This window comes from Cibotium barometz, chromosome 28, assembly GCF_041138505.1.
Source record: "Cibotium barometz isolate CiBa-2024 chromosome 28, ASM4113850v1, whole genome shotgun sequence".
Lineage (NCBI taxonomy): Eukaryota > Viridiplantae > Streptophyta > Polypodiopsida > Cyatheales > Cibotiaceae > Cibotium > Cibotium barometz.
Window position 1 is genome coordinate 20,589,510 of NC_141073.1, and position 14,802 is coordinate 20,604,311.

The following is a 14,802-nucleotide window of genomic DNA, read 5'->3' on the forward strand; positions in this document are numbered from 1 at the left end:
TAGGGAAGCAAGCAAGCATGTTGTAGAACCTTTTCCTATGGATATGCATGTGGGAAGGGAGCCCCATGTGGAGGTTCCAAGGGTTGTAGAGCCAAATAGAGAGCAAGATGGGCTTCATCAAGAGATCCAGAGGGTGAGTGAGCAGATTGAAAACTAGAATCTAGCTATGCAGGTTATTCAAAAACAAGTAAGAAGACCACAAGGGGAGGGACAACCCACAAATAGAATGGATCAGGTTCACTGCTACAATTGTAAAGAGAGGGGTCATATAGTGCCTTAATGTCCTCAACCAAGAAGGGAGCTAGGAGGTATATATCCTATTATTCAAAGACCAGAGGGTAATAGGGATGCTGCCAATAGGAATGGAGTTAATGGGAATCAAGTGCCCAGACAAGGACAAGTGCAACCTCAAGGACCTTTGGGTAACGTGAATATGATTGAAGCAATTATGGAAGAGGAAGGATCTTGAGATGAAGCTGATGATGACATGGATTTGGATCAGAGCGTATTGGAGCCAAGGGTAGAAAACCTATGCAATGATACTCATACAACCTTGGATCTAAATGCTGAGATGCATATTGAGAGAGCATACACAGATTTGGGGGATGATAATTACATGTATTCAAGAAGGGATTTGAACCAAGATGGAATTGTGGAGAAGACACCTGTATATGCACTAGAGGTGCCAAGAAATCTTTTGGATATTATGGATGATGAGTGTGATCAAGCTGAGCTGAATGATGCTTCTCCATGCATTGTTGATATACCTAGATGAATCCAGGAACATGCCCAAATTCACCTTATAATAATGTGCAATTTATAACCTCATGGTAGTCATCCACAAGACAATAAACCATCAACTCCATCATGCATAGTATGGACTGGATACTACGACATTACCTTTCTTGATGCTATTGATGTTATTTTCTTCGATGTAGTTGATGGGGATGTTGGTACAGATGATGCTAAGCCTTTCGATATGGGTTGTGTTGGGGAGTTGTGCTGTGTTTAGTAAGGGCTGTTGCTTGCAGGATGCAGAGTATTTGAGGAAGATCCACAGTTCGGTTGATATGAAGAGTAGACGTGCTGAAGATTTTCATGCAAATTCTACTTTGCAGGAAGGGAACTGCTTTAAGGAGACTTGTGGCTCTATGCTAGGTGAGGTTGTTAGTGGAGACATGTATGACCTTTTTAGAGGTAGACGGGTTTGATGATTTGGGTGACCAAGTATGTGTGGCATGTATGCCTTGGAGCTTAGGCAGTCTATCTTTATGTGATTGCAATCTTACCGCTAAAAAAGAGGAAGAGGCATCGCTTAAGGACATTGATATTAGGATCTCTCTTGTCTTTCAAAGAGATGGAAAGATCTTGTATGATGGTTATTTACAAGTGTTTGATCAAGGTGGGAGGGTAAATTCAGTTGGATAGTTATGGAAGGTGATATTGTATCCTTTTGATCCAGGAGGATGTTGGGTTGTATCTCAGCTGCTAAGGAGAGGGCTACATAAACCCTTTGATCCAAAAAAAAAAAACAAAAAACAAAAAAGAGGGAGCAAAGGAGACAAGATGAAACACTTGAAAGTGTTTCACCACGGGGTTGTGGCAAATATGTAGAGGTTTTTTAAGCCCAATGAAATCATGACATAGACAAGCTGAGAGGAGAAAAAAACAAGTTGTAGAAACATATGATATACATATGCTAGTCCAAGACATAGTGTGTAGCTGATGTAGTTTGAAAAGGATAAATATGAAGGCGATGCAACGGCTAGAAGGGGGAACTGTGCACGAAGATACGGGGAGATCCACGAGATCTAGACGTGGAAAGCAATGTGCATGGAACGATCGAAGGCAACGCATGGCAATTTCATGTTAGGAAGGTAGGAGAAGTAGGGTGTTTGTTTGTCTATGAAGGAGCCTTTCTCTGGACAGAACAACAAAACAAGAGGGAGGCATTGGGAGAACCCATTAGAGAAGAAGGACGTGAGGGCACGGAGAGAGGAGAGAAGGAAGCAGTGTGACCAACTTTGAGCAAGACCAGAGCAAAGGGAGTGCTTGAGATTAAGAGGGTCATTTAAAGGTTGGAGAGGCAAGCCTAGGATCCCTGTTTGCATCTCTGCTGGAACTTGGTGCTACCCAAGTCATTGTTCAACTGTTGATTTCAGTTTGAAGAAGAAGATCTGCAAGGATGTTTGTAGAGTCCTTTAAAGAAGTTTGAAGCTGTGGCGGTTCCCTTAGTTTTTTGGTTTCTTTCTTTTGTTTGAGCCCAGGGTCTAGTTTGGATTTATCTATATACAGAAGACTGAGTGTTTGGGTTTGAGTTTGTTGTAACTAGATAAGATACTTTCATGATATAGCGTTTTAGTTGTGATGGATATGTTGTTTTGATTGGAATTGCTGAAGAAGAATCAATTGTAGGTGAAGTTCTGAATTTTGCTGAGTTAGGGATGCATCAAAGAGTGTCAGGCAGAATCAACCCAGTGTCGAGATCAATCAGCTGAGGGTGTAAAAGGGTAGATAAAGTCTTTTTGGATTGAGAGGAAGCTAGCCAAAGTCAGATCTGACAGTCAGGGATCTATTAGGGTCAACCACACAGCTTTGTGGGCTGAAGGATATCTAACAGAGTCAGCTAGGGGACTGTCGTTGTCAGGTTAGGAGTTGTAAGGCTGGATCAGTGTGGATTCTAAGGTGTCTAGGGATTTGCAAGTGTCGGAGAACACACGAGTGGAAAGTTCTGACTCAGCTGAATTAGCTAACTCAACTGAGTCAAGTAGGAGTCAGCTGACAGTCAGAAGAGGGATGTTGATATGTTCAGTAGGGTTCTGGAGTAGGAGACTTGAGGATTGCTGGATCTAGAGGAAAATTTGTGAGTCTGAAGGACAAGAATCTGACAGAGGTCAGCAGCAGCTAGCTGAATCAATTAACAGTCAACAACAAATCATTTGAGAGTTAGCTGAGGTCAGTTTAGGTCAGCAGATGATCAAAGGAGGTCAGCTGAGGTCTTAGGATTGGAGATCCGGGTTGCTAAGAGTCAGATATGACCTAAGAGGACATTTTGGTGGGTCAATTGATTCAAGTTGAGAGAGTTCAAGTGTCCGACTGTGTCAGCAGAGGTTCAAAGGATAGCTACAGAATTGTTGGGTGTCTTGTGCATGATGTTTTCAACAATTTAGATGCTATAGAGGCAGATTCTGTTTGCTCTTCCCAATGTGAACCAAGCACTACAAAACCTAAGGACATTAAACCTAAAATTTAAAAAATCAAAACTCAACTGAGCAAGGCACCCCATTATTACCAAGCAGCAAGGAAAAAATGTATATCAGGTAGATCCATGTATGCTGATCAGTTGAAGTGTTGCCCTCTCCTTAGATCAAGTATCTCCGCCATGGGGCTGTCTAGAATGGGGAGGTCGTAGAAGCAAGGTAGGCGCCTTCGATGCCGAGCAATAATGGCTCTGATCTGGCGATGGTGAGGATGCCGTGGTCGGGATCCTGGTGGGCGTGGCCGACGAGCACGACATAAGATAACTGCTCTATAAGTGGTGACTCCCTAGGAGCGTGGTCGGTGCCCTGATGGCCCAATGGAGGAAGTATCAGGAGGTGTGTGGGTTGGGTTGCTGGTGCTGGTGCCGAAGAAATCTTTCAGGGTCCTCTGTCTAGGTACATCATGGCTTGGCCTCTTGTCTGCCAAGAGGGTCTCTCTGTGTCTCCTGAGCTCAAGTAGAAACAATCCAAGGCATCTTTGATCCTCAAACTCCATGACCCTGCGTAACGGCCCAAAACCCTCTCGGAAGAGGCAATGATATCTCCCTCCGATCTCATAATAGACTGTACGTCGGCAAATGTAGTGTTCCTCTGTCTCTACCTCCTAGTAGCATAGCTGACGAATGCGGTCATCCACGATCTGATGCACATATCGCCCTGTCTCAATCCGCAGCTGGTGTGATGAGGTCCGGATTTGTCCAATGGAACAACGTATCTCATGTGATAGGTGTACATCCATGTACGCCGGGCAAGTGATAAAATCATCCGGTGAGGGGTGTAGAAAATGGCTCTTGCAATGAGCCATTTTCGTGCACAAGGGCTCAAGGGGGCTAGTCCATGTCCTCTCTGTGTCCACTTTGATGATATCCATCCTGATCACGCAGTTTTGCTCTGAGCGGGTGAGATCCAAAAATGGACAATCCAGACTGTACTGAAAGGGTGGTAGTGCCTCTATCCGCAAACCATGTAGGTCAAACCATGATCTCATCTGCGCGTACCAACAATGAGTATCTCCATCCTCTGCCAACTGTATGGATGAGGTCAATGCCAATCGGGAGTACCTCTGCTGAGGGAGCTCCCATAGCCGCTGTAAAAAGGTAATTGCCTGGAATAGGGCCTCGCTTACTACTGGTGGGGCACCCAGCTCAGCCCGAACAATCTCGTGTGGTACTGATGATTTGCTCCGAATCATGCGGGCAATCATCATAATCAGTGGTCTCTCCATTTGCCTCCATCCCTCATCTATCCCTCTCTGAGATCTGTGATGTATACTGGGCCCCCAAATTGGAGCTCCGTAAAGGAGGGTCAATGTGACAAGAGTATCAAATAGCCAGAATTTGGTGCGTGGCTCCTAAAACTGTAAGTGTGCACATTGCCTCTCAAGTGCCCCCAAGGTTGCATGCCCTCGAGCTAATCTAGCTGCTGCTGCCTCCTTCAGGGAGAAACGCGGTCGTGTGAAAGTAACTCCCAAGTAGACATATGACGTGACGTAATCTACCGGCTCCCCTCGGAAAGTGAACTGAGGCTCTGATCTCGTCACGCATGCCTGTGTGGTGTTAAACACCATAACCTTGGTTTTCCCAAGGTTCACTATCAGATCTCTATCCGCACAGAAAGCTTGTAATGCATCCAGGTGTCTCTGTAATCCTTCCGGAGAGTCTCACATTAGAACGATATCATCAGCATATAACAAGATGGGTATCAACACCCCTGCAAGGCATGCCCTTGGGCCTCCCAATCTGTCTACATAATCAGAGACCGCATCAATGTACAGTCCAAAGAGGGTGGGCGATTGCGGGCATCCCTGCTTCACCCCTATCGTGCTGGTCAACCTATCAGATAGTCCGCCTGGAGCTTGGACTTTGCTTGTCACAGACTCATACAAAGCATATATCCCCCACTGCATATCCTCGGGTACCTCAATGTCATGCAATCTGTGCATAAGCCTAGCATGTGGTACGGTATCAAAGGCTTTGCGGAAGTCCACAAAGCAGCAGTATATCCTTCTCTTCTCTGCCCTGCCCTCTTCAAGAAGTGCCCGAAGTGTCAGTATGTGATCCAAGGTAGTAAATCCTCTCCTGAAGCCAGCCTGTCCATGTGGTCGATGACCATGTCTCTCTGCCCATCGGCTCAGCTCCGACTCCAATATATAATTTGGCCAAGTAATGACCAATCATGATCGTCCTATAGTTGCCTGGTACCATGGGGTCCCCACTCTCAAAGAGTGGTGCAATGATATGCTCTGTCCAGCTTGTGGGGAAACCCTCACAAATGGCACGATTAAACACATGTACGACGAGCGGAGCCAAAGTGTCTTGTGCATATGAGAAGTGCTCTCCAACTAGCCCATCATGATCCTATGCCTTTCCATTCTGTAACCTATCTATCGCATCTAGCACCATCCGCATAGTAAAAAAGGTGCTGCTAGGCGGTCTAGCTCCCAGTGGAGGGGGGTGGGGGGCTGTCCCGGTGCATCATATAGCTCTTTAGCATAAGTATGCAATGCCTCAGGTGCAGTAATCGGAGTACCAGGCTGTCTCTCCTGAAACATCTTCCATGCCCTCTTGCTGTCCTTCCCCAGGAAGAGTTGGTAGATCTCCTCCTCTAGCTTAGCCAGATAGGCTCGTTTCTTCCTCCGCACAAGGCGCTGAAAGATCATCCTGGCCTTTCTATGCGTGTGAGACCCAATGGCAATCTCACGTTGTAGCTGTGCTTGTGTCTCACGACACTCATCATCATACCAACTGTTCTGTGGGGCAGTGCTGCGGGGGTGGGTGAAAGGGATCATAGTGCAGGGAAACGCATATGAGGCGGATGCATGTAGAACACCTGCCAATCCTCTCGTGATCTCATCCAGAGGGCTATGCGGGTCTAAAGCGAACAAGCCATCAAATACTGCATCCCGATAAACCCCAACTGTCTCACGTGTAAACTGATATCTCGGGTACCTAGGTAAATGAGTGGTTGGCCCATCTCTCAGGGATCTACCTACTAGTGTGAAACTCAGGTATGCATGATCGGCTGCTATGCCAATGGGCCTACTGGAAATCGTGAAACCCCACACATCAGGTATCAATGAAGGAGATCCCATCAAGTAGTCCACTGTGCTCGCTCCCCCTTTAGAGTTCCAATGTGTGAAAGCATCTGATCCTTGGCATCTCGATAAGCCATTGTATATGACCAACCCATGTGCACTCCTGAGTGTGAGAAAATGCCTACCATAATTTGTAATCTCCCCCTCATCCTGTGCTGATCTCTACAACTGTACATCCTCTGCCGTGATCTCCCGGTACATAGCCTCTTGAGTATCATACAACTATCTGCTCTGTGCTTGCACCTGCATTAAAGTCTCCCCCATGCTGGCAAAAAAGAGAGAGAGAGGGAGGGAGGGAGGGAGGGTCATGCCCAAAAGAAAGGACACAAGGAAAGTGTGGATGGGGGGTGAGCAGAGAGATGAAAAAAAACGTGTGACAGAGAAACCAAAGGATGTGTTTCGAAGAAAGGTATGGAAAAGCGTTGCTGAGGAGAGAGAGTGTGCAGAGCACCATGGCTGTTCAATATTTTTCTAGGGGGTTGAAAGGAGAAAGCTGATGGGTGCGACGAGGGTGGTCAAGGGGCAATCCAGATAGATAGAAATTGCTTTTTGTGCGGTAAGTGACAAGGTGATAGAAAGAAAGATATATCAAGCGTCTACTAAAGACCCAATGGTCCTATGAGACCAAAGTGCTACAATAATGTCCATGGCATACGTCATCATGGAACGGAAAATAAAATAGAAACAAAACAAAGCTATCTCACTAGGGTGACACAAAACTCATCATGGAATACCAAGAACATGGAACATGAGAGGAGCATCTTTTTTTTTTTCATAGACGTGGGCTTGCCAAAAGGTGGTTTTCAGGCCTAGCTTGGAGACAAAATTGAGTCTCGATCCATTCACTAGAGGAAGGTGCTAATTGGACAAGGTGCACAATTGTACAATGATTGTGGCAAGATCTTTTGAACTTGGTAAGGTCCTGCCCATACAAGCACTAGTTTCATCGGTATCAAGCCTGGTGGAGCACCAAGTCACCCTAAGAAAATTGAGGGCAATGTAAATGATAGTCGTGCCATGCCTTACGTCCGTGTTGTATTGCTTCCACGGCAAGGGCACAAGTTTCTTCAAGGACACAGAGACGGGTGACCGAGGAGGAATGAGAGGCTCCAAAGCAAGAGACACGTGGCATGCCCACCCTGGGGGAGCCATGGATGAATTCAAAAGGGGAGATGGTTTCTTGCTCAAAGGCCAACTGGAAGGGGCTGTGTTCAGCAGTCTCTCTATAAGCAATGGGATATGCCCAGCGTGTGCCCAAAAGAGCATCGTCCATTGCTTGGGAAGGTGGTGACAAGCCAAGATGACATTCACTTTATTGGTGCTTTTTGCCCGACCATTGTCCCGCGGGTAATAGGCATAGTTCTTACGAGGCGCGCCTCTAACAGTTCGAGGCGTACGAGGCATACGACTGCCTGATGGAGGCGTCCACAAAAAAATAAAAAATAAAAAAAATGTTGGTTTGAGTCTTTAGACAGGGGCTTTAAGGGCCCAAGGCAGCCCCTCTCACACACACTCTCTCTCCCTCATTCTCTCCCTCCCTCCCTTATGCCTTTCTTAAGACCCGAAGTTCAAAGTTCAAACTTCAAACACACTAGGATGATGATGTTTTTTATACCCACTTTTGGAGCTCTCTCTATACTCTACCGGTTCATTTCATTTTACTTTGTACCCTTGAATCTTGATGATGTATCCAGATGATGAGGATGGACTATTTTGGTCTCATAGGTCATTTTGGCCTTTTGCGGACGTTTAATGCAGCTTTCTTTCTTTCACACACTCTCTCTCTCTCCCTCTCTCATACACACCCTCTCTCTCCCTCCCTCAAGGCTCATACATACACACCCTAGTCTCTCTCTCTCTCTCTCTCTCTCTCTCTCTCTCTCTCTCTCTCTCAACTTTCACTATATATATATATATATATATATATATATATATATATATATATAAACAAACGCCTCTAACGTCTTTTGAGGCGCGTACCATACCCGCCTTGTACCAAACGCCTCTGACGCCTCTAACAACCTTGGTAATAGTAGGCATAGGGTTTTCGTTGGAAAACCTTGTAATTGGCTGGGAGGATGGTGATGATTTCAATGACAAAATGGGAAATGGGAGCCCCCATCACTAGTCACCTCCAAGGGACAACCAAAGCGGATGAGGATGTGCTCGTAGAGGAATATGGCTACTGTCGAGGCAATGGCATCTTTGGTGGCCTATGCTTCCACCCACTTGGTGGCATAATCAACAGTGATAAGGAAGTAGCAAGATTTGCTTGGATAAGCAATGGATTGATGGGGCCCATGGACTCAAATTAACCATCTTCCGAAGGGAGACCAAGCGAGGGAGACATGTAGGGGACCGTTGGACTGGCATGTGGGTTTGGGTCCACACCTTTGGCAAATCTCGCAGCTTTGAGTATTGCTGTTTTTGAACATGTTGGGCCACTGTATGCCGGAGTGACATATACATTCAATTGTGATGTGCCCTGGGTAGTGACCACCAAAAAGTTCAACATGAGCATCCTCTACTACGTGTGGAACCCATCAAATAGTGATGAAAGTTTTGAAGGGCATAGACAATGGCGAAGCCTTCATGCTCCATTGTATTGTAATTTTTCTATAGCAGATGGGCTTGTCCAGCTTAAATTTTGTGCTAGGTTGGTAAGGATAGCACCTATTGCAGTTTCATGGGCATCAGTGTGGACATGGAAGATGATGGACCGATCGGAATAAGGAAGGGGCCGTCTATGAGACGCTGCTTGAGGTAGTTAAAGGTAGTGGCCTCAAGAGTCAACTACTAGAAGTGTGTGGAGAACCTCACTAGGCGGATGAGGGGCTTCTGTGAGGCGCTACTTGAGGTAGTTAAAGGTAGTGGCCTCAAGAGTCAACTACTGAAAGTGTGGAGAAGCTCACAAGGCAGGTGAGGGGCAAGGCAATGTCAACATACATTTTGATTAAGCGCCTGTGATAGCTAGTGTGCCCGACAAAGACTTGGGTACCCTAAGCTGATGGGAGGAGGGAGAAGAAGATTGGCAATGATTTTTTCGGATATGGAGCATGACCTTGTGCAGGGATAATGTGCCCAGGCCCCAAGGAAGCTGCCATGTACCACCAAGAAGTGGACTTTGAAAGGATTGAGGCACAAGTGGGATGATCGACACTTTTTGAAGATTTGCTCACTGAAAGCTTCAAGCACGAGTAGAGGCAAGTGCCGGTAAAGTTGGAGAAATTATCCACAAATGTGCGAAGGAAACTGAGGAGAAATTCCCAAAAAATGTTGGGGTGGTCAATCAAGAAGTTGCCGTAATGATCATGTTGCCATGTGGGAGGGAGCTCTTTAAGAGGAATGGGGGGGGGGGGGAGGGGGGGTTGACTATTGGTTGCGAGTTCGGGTCGATGGGGTGGAGCCTCCTTTGGTGAGGTGGAGGTGATCCTAGGAAGCTTCTTGCCACACCGTCAATCAGTAATGGACTCCCAACCCAATGGACTCAATTATTTTTGCTTCCATGTCTGCCTGCAAACTGGGAGGGGGTACTGGAGTGATCTCCACCATGTGGCAAGCCAAGGTGCATGCTGCTTGGAGCCAGTTAAGCAATTCGGAATCTTCTGTGTAAAGCATGATGCCTTCAACTTCATCTAGGCTGGTTGGTGTAGGCGTTGTGGGGATTGTGCCACCATGCTCTCCTTGATCCATTCTTCCTTCCAACTTCAGCTCACGTGGCCCTTGAGCCTCAAGGATCCACAATGTGTCCGACGCCCGCACGGCGCAGCTAGGGTTGGTCAAATAACAGGGAGTATGCTCCATGAACCTCTAAAAGGTGGATGACCACAAAGTCACGAATCAACTGGACACCATCCATCCAAGTGCAAGGGACCGATCGGCCATCCATACACAGAAGGGCTCCAGTGGTCTGTGAGAGTGTCAGCGGATGGGCCTATCCCCATGCATGTGGTGATGTCCCGTTCCCCCGGTCACCCACCACTAATAAGAGGAGCTGATGGTGGACTCTGTCCTTCCCATCGAGTGAGCAGTGCTACGAGAAGTAGACGTGCTGGTGGGGCAGTCACGGGTAAAGTGATCATTAGAGCCCGGGCAGTGGTGGCAAGGTGGTGATCCTTCAGAAGGGGGCATTTAAGATCACACTCTACAGAGGTACCCCTTGACTTGGGAAAGGGAGAAGGATGTAAGGTCCATGACTATCAAGAACTTGGATGGTGAGAATTCTTCTTTGTTGAAAGTGAATGGAGATTGAGAAGAATGGACATGTAAGCCCATAGTTACGGAAGAGCTCTTACTAGTCAGGCTTATTGCTCAGCATGGAAGCATTGGTTTGCACAGCTCCCCCATAGTTAAGGAAGAGCTCTTCCTTAACTACGTAAGCCCATAGTTCAGGAAGAGCTCTTACTAGTCAGGCTTATTGCTGACATTGGAAGCATTGGTTTGCACATCTCCCCCCTCAAATACGATCACTGGTCTGTATTGGAGACTTTGGCTATTAGCTGTTGCCCTCTGAAATATCTGCTATGGAACCCACGAGAATGAAGATCGAAAGATGCCCGAAGGATCTTTCAAATCATTTCATTTTTTCAGCACTTTCAAAAATAAACAAGTATGGCTCTAGTCTTTGATTTGGGTCCCAACAGGAAGCCTCATCACTATCGCATCTCTAGTGGCATTCATGTTTTCTTTTGAAGGAGAGCTTGGACCTCTAGAAGAAGTCAGTAGGCTGCACTCTTGTTTTAGTTCATAGAGGATGGTGCCCTACGTTTAAATAGCAGGAAGCTTTCACAGGTACCACACCAGATTGCCTTACATGTGGCTCAGCCACAGAGTCCATTCAGTGCTCCATTTCAGTTGTATCAAGGCCCAGAGGTATAGCAGAGGATTGCACTCCTTATGTCTCGTATCAGGAGGAAGCCATTTTATATCACACAGAGCATAGCCACTTGACTCACAGAGGCTGGGCCTTGGGTTTTCTATGAGAGGGAACCAACTGATCCTGCCAAATATGAAGTTGGAGGTATAAAGCATGTACCCCATATATGGAATCAGAGGTACAGTGTAGGTCACCCATTAGGCACTTTGTTCCCCAGCCTTCCTTTACGATATATTACTCTGCAGTGTTGCAAGTCTGGAGATAACACTGTTTTGAGGCCATAAAGGGCCTCCACACTTTCCACTCTGATGGTATCTACCATCTGGTCAAAGGCTACCTATACCCTTACATCACATATGGAACAAGCTTCGAGCCTTCCAGGACAGCCCAATACAGACAAAGAGCTTTCCTGTCTATTGAGGGAGAAATCCCCTTCATGTCAGACTCGGGCTACGTGAATCATTGTATTCCTAGCATGTTCTGCTTGCAGTAATTATCTTTTTTACCCTCCCTGGATTATTGAGATTTTCCATATGGATGTATTTCCAATCTCCATTTTCAGGCCTTGTCATGTTCCTATTGGTACTCATTCGGAGACAGTGGCCAGCATCACAGCATAGCACATCTGGACCAAATGCATAGGGGCCATGGACAAAACTCGGGTCTTACCTTCTCGGACCGTTGCTTGCATCTGTACTGATATTGTGCATACACCTACTTATGGCGATTTGGTTGAGGATATAGGGCTTCTCCAGATCTGTGATTGCCAAGCAGAGAGCTTCGTCAGTGAATGAAAGACTGCAAATTCTTTGTGGTGGTGGGGATTACTAAGACCTGTGAAGGCTATGGATGCTGTCCTGATTCCTTGGGCCTTGTCTCTTGTGTTGCTTTTATCATACTTAATAGAAGCCTTTTCATGGAAAAAAAAGGACCCTAGATGTATGTTATTTTATGGTTCATAGAAGTTTCCATTTTACAAAAATCAAAATAAGGATGTCAGCAACAAATGATGCAAAAGATTCTCACCTCAAGACCTCATGTTCATCAATAGAACAAACAACTTGCATGAAAGGATGCAGCATAACAGCTTCCACGCTATATTGAGCACCAGTATCCCAGCTTGCAACTTGATCACTAACCCTGGTCACACCTGTTAACAGGTATCAGAAGCAGGTACATGTCTTGTCAGGTTATGACTTCACTTTCTGAGCATTTCCATAAAAAGGGGATTTCTTTATGCCCAAGACAAAGGATTCGAGATTAGCCAATTTTGTGTGACTTACTTGACTGCTGACATTTGGCAATTCCATCGAGTGCTAGCCTTTCTCTCTCTCGTCTTCTTAACAATGAGCCTTCATCATCAAAACAGGAGGGCTCAATAAGTGGGCGTGAGAAGTAGCTACAACTCCAACTGTACAAACTTGATGAAGGCACTGCCCCAGATCTCAAAACTTGTGGGGTTCCAACGAGGGCAGCGTCTGCCAAACCAGCATCTGTAGTCTGCTGCATGTGCGGGCTGAACTCTAAGGAGTATACTCTCCTCATCCCATTTCCAAAAACATTTCTTGGTGTAGGGGGGCTAGCAGGGGGTGTTCGGAACATAGCAGTCAAGTTTCCTGCCAAAACAAAATCCTTAACATGGCAGTGCACTGCAGAAATATTGGAGGACTACCACCAATGTGGATCACATTCACAACATCTTACTCTAGGAGCATATACTAACTGAGAGACTAGAGATCAAGTCACAAAAAACCCAAGGAGAGACATCATTCCAGTCCATGCGTGATGGGGCCTTAAGTGAAAAACCTGAATTTAAGCTAATCCAGGACATTGATCGCGGCAAACCAGACACAATGTTCGGTGGTATTGATCCTGCTGAAGAATTACGATGATGGCCTCGACTCGGGCTGGAGCTGGAGCTTGTTGGACCAGAACCAGCCCTCACATCGGTAGCAGATTGAAGTTCAATACCAATTATTTGCAGAACTTGCCGCCCAAGGCATGCAACTTGTACACATGGATCTGTTTCAAGAACAAATACAGCTGAAATGCATTGCATATACAAACTATCTCCTTCACCCTCCCTTCTGGTTTGTGTTCCAGCCATGGCATTCTTGGACACTTTCAATGAGTTTTCTGAGAATGGAGAACCATGTAATGAACTGATTGCATTTCGTTCCATTGATAAACCACCACCTTTATAGCTTACTCTCAAAACAAGACTCCGTTTCATCGCCACAGAACTTTCAGCATATCTGGGTGTGTAACTTGCAGCTGACCTTCTAAATTGCTTGTTGTGACTGCTTGCAAATCGTGAAAGAGCTGTCCATGGACCATCACAGAAGGGATTACAAAAGGAAAAGGACACCAGCTTGGTGAGATAACATATTTACAGACCCTAACCAAGTACCTATGGCAAGCTCTGATCGTACTAAAGAACTTCCATCAAACAGGACTGTCAATAAGCTGTTAACTATATCATGCTCTGCTTGATGCCTCTCAAAATCTTCATCTTCATCATCCGATGTCGGGTAACTCCCTGATACCATGTTGCCAGAAGTAATCAATGTTCCCAGTGCAAAGATGGCAGAAGCACGAACCTGCAAAAACAAAAGTTTACACCACATTCACCATGTACAGACAACATGATTCAACAGGGAACTCCAGTAGGTATCATATACCTCAGGCTGTGGCTCCGTTAAGAGTTGCATAAAGATGACTGGAGCATTGCCTTCAAAACCTAGCTGCTGTGCATCAGGGAAATTATCCCAAATTTTCCCCATACACAAGCAGACCCATTGCAAGAGTAGAGGCTCTGAATATCCCTCTACTGTTGAAAAATACTTGGCATGCTTGAGACAAATGCTGATAAGCCCAGCCTGCATGCATGCTTCTTGCCCTCTCCGATAACCATCAACAATTACTGCTAGTACAAAAGCAGACATTGCTCGTTGCTCTCCACTGACATCTGGACTATCAAGAAACCTGATAAAGTAAAGGTGCCGACCATCTTCCACAAGGTCAACCTGGCAAGACTGGATTTACCAGAAAGTACAAAGCTTTAAATTGATATTCAAAGAGAAATTGCAAGATGGTTTCAACTCACCGATCAACATGAAAAAACAAGTAATTTTGTCCGGATGAATACAAGAAGTTTGACTCCCTTAACTACCTTGTCTAATGCGAGAAGTTTTGTCCAAATGAATACAAGAATCTGCCGGAGCTCCACAGTGGTGGTCTGGAGCAGCTTTAATACATAAGGGAAAATGCCAACTGAAAGGGCCTACAGAGAAATCATGTCACGGATGAATCAGGCCACTGAATCACAATACGCACAACAAAGATGATCAAGTTAAAAGCCTCACCAAATCAATTGCCCAGGCCCCCAAATCAAGAAATCTTCCTAAGAGCATCAGGGCACGAGCCCGATGAGACTGGCTCAGTACCACCTGCAGCCAACATCATTTTCAGGGCCATATAAAGCAAGAAGAAAAGTAGCTCTCTCTCTCTACGCCACTATATGCTGATATCATGAGGTTTGCCAGCATAGGAGACATATTACTATTGCGAGA

General features: G+C 45.9%; 1 protein-coding gene across 16 annotated transcripts in view; it reads right to left on the reverse strand.

Annotated features, from left to right (window-relative positions):
• LOC147622635 (regulatory-associated protein of TOR 1-like) overlaps positions 1 to 14,802 on the reverse strand; it is a 107,187-nt gene that overhangs the window by 48,319 nt on the left and 44,066 nt on the right. For 15 of the 16 annotated variants that reach the window (XR_015269460.1, XR_015269458.1, XR_015269459.1 and 12 more), the window contains 7 exons: positions 14,596 to 14,679; positions 14,403 to 14,513; positions 13,912 to 14,265; positions 13,641 to 13,830; positions 13,037 to 13,552; positions 12,514 to 12,846; positions 12,257 to 12,380 (listed from right to left, as the gene is read on the reverse strand). Coding sequence is in view for 12 of the 16 variants with exons in the window: in XM_086822175.1 (XP_086678301.1) it covers positions 12,257 to 12,380; positions 12,514 to 12,846; positions 13,037 to 13,552; positions 13,641 to 13,830; positions 13,912 to 14,265; positions 14,403 to 14,513; positions 14,596 to 14,679 (1,712 nt within the window). In the remaining 4 variants the exon portion in view is untranslated. Of the gene's footprint in view, positions 1 to 11,899; positions 11,988 to 12,256; positions 12,381 to 12,513; positions 12,847 to 13,036; positions 13,553 to 13,640; positions 13,831 to 13,911; positions 14,266 to 14,402; positions 14,514 to 14,595; positions 14,680 to 14,802 lie in introns of all 16 variants that reach the window. The other variant, XM_086822177.1, reaches the window with a different exon arrangement.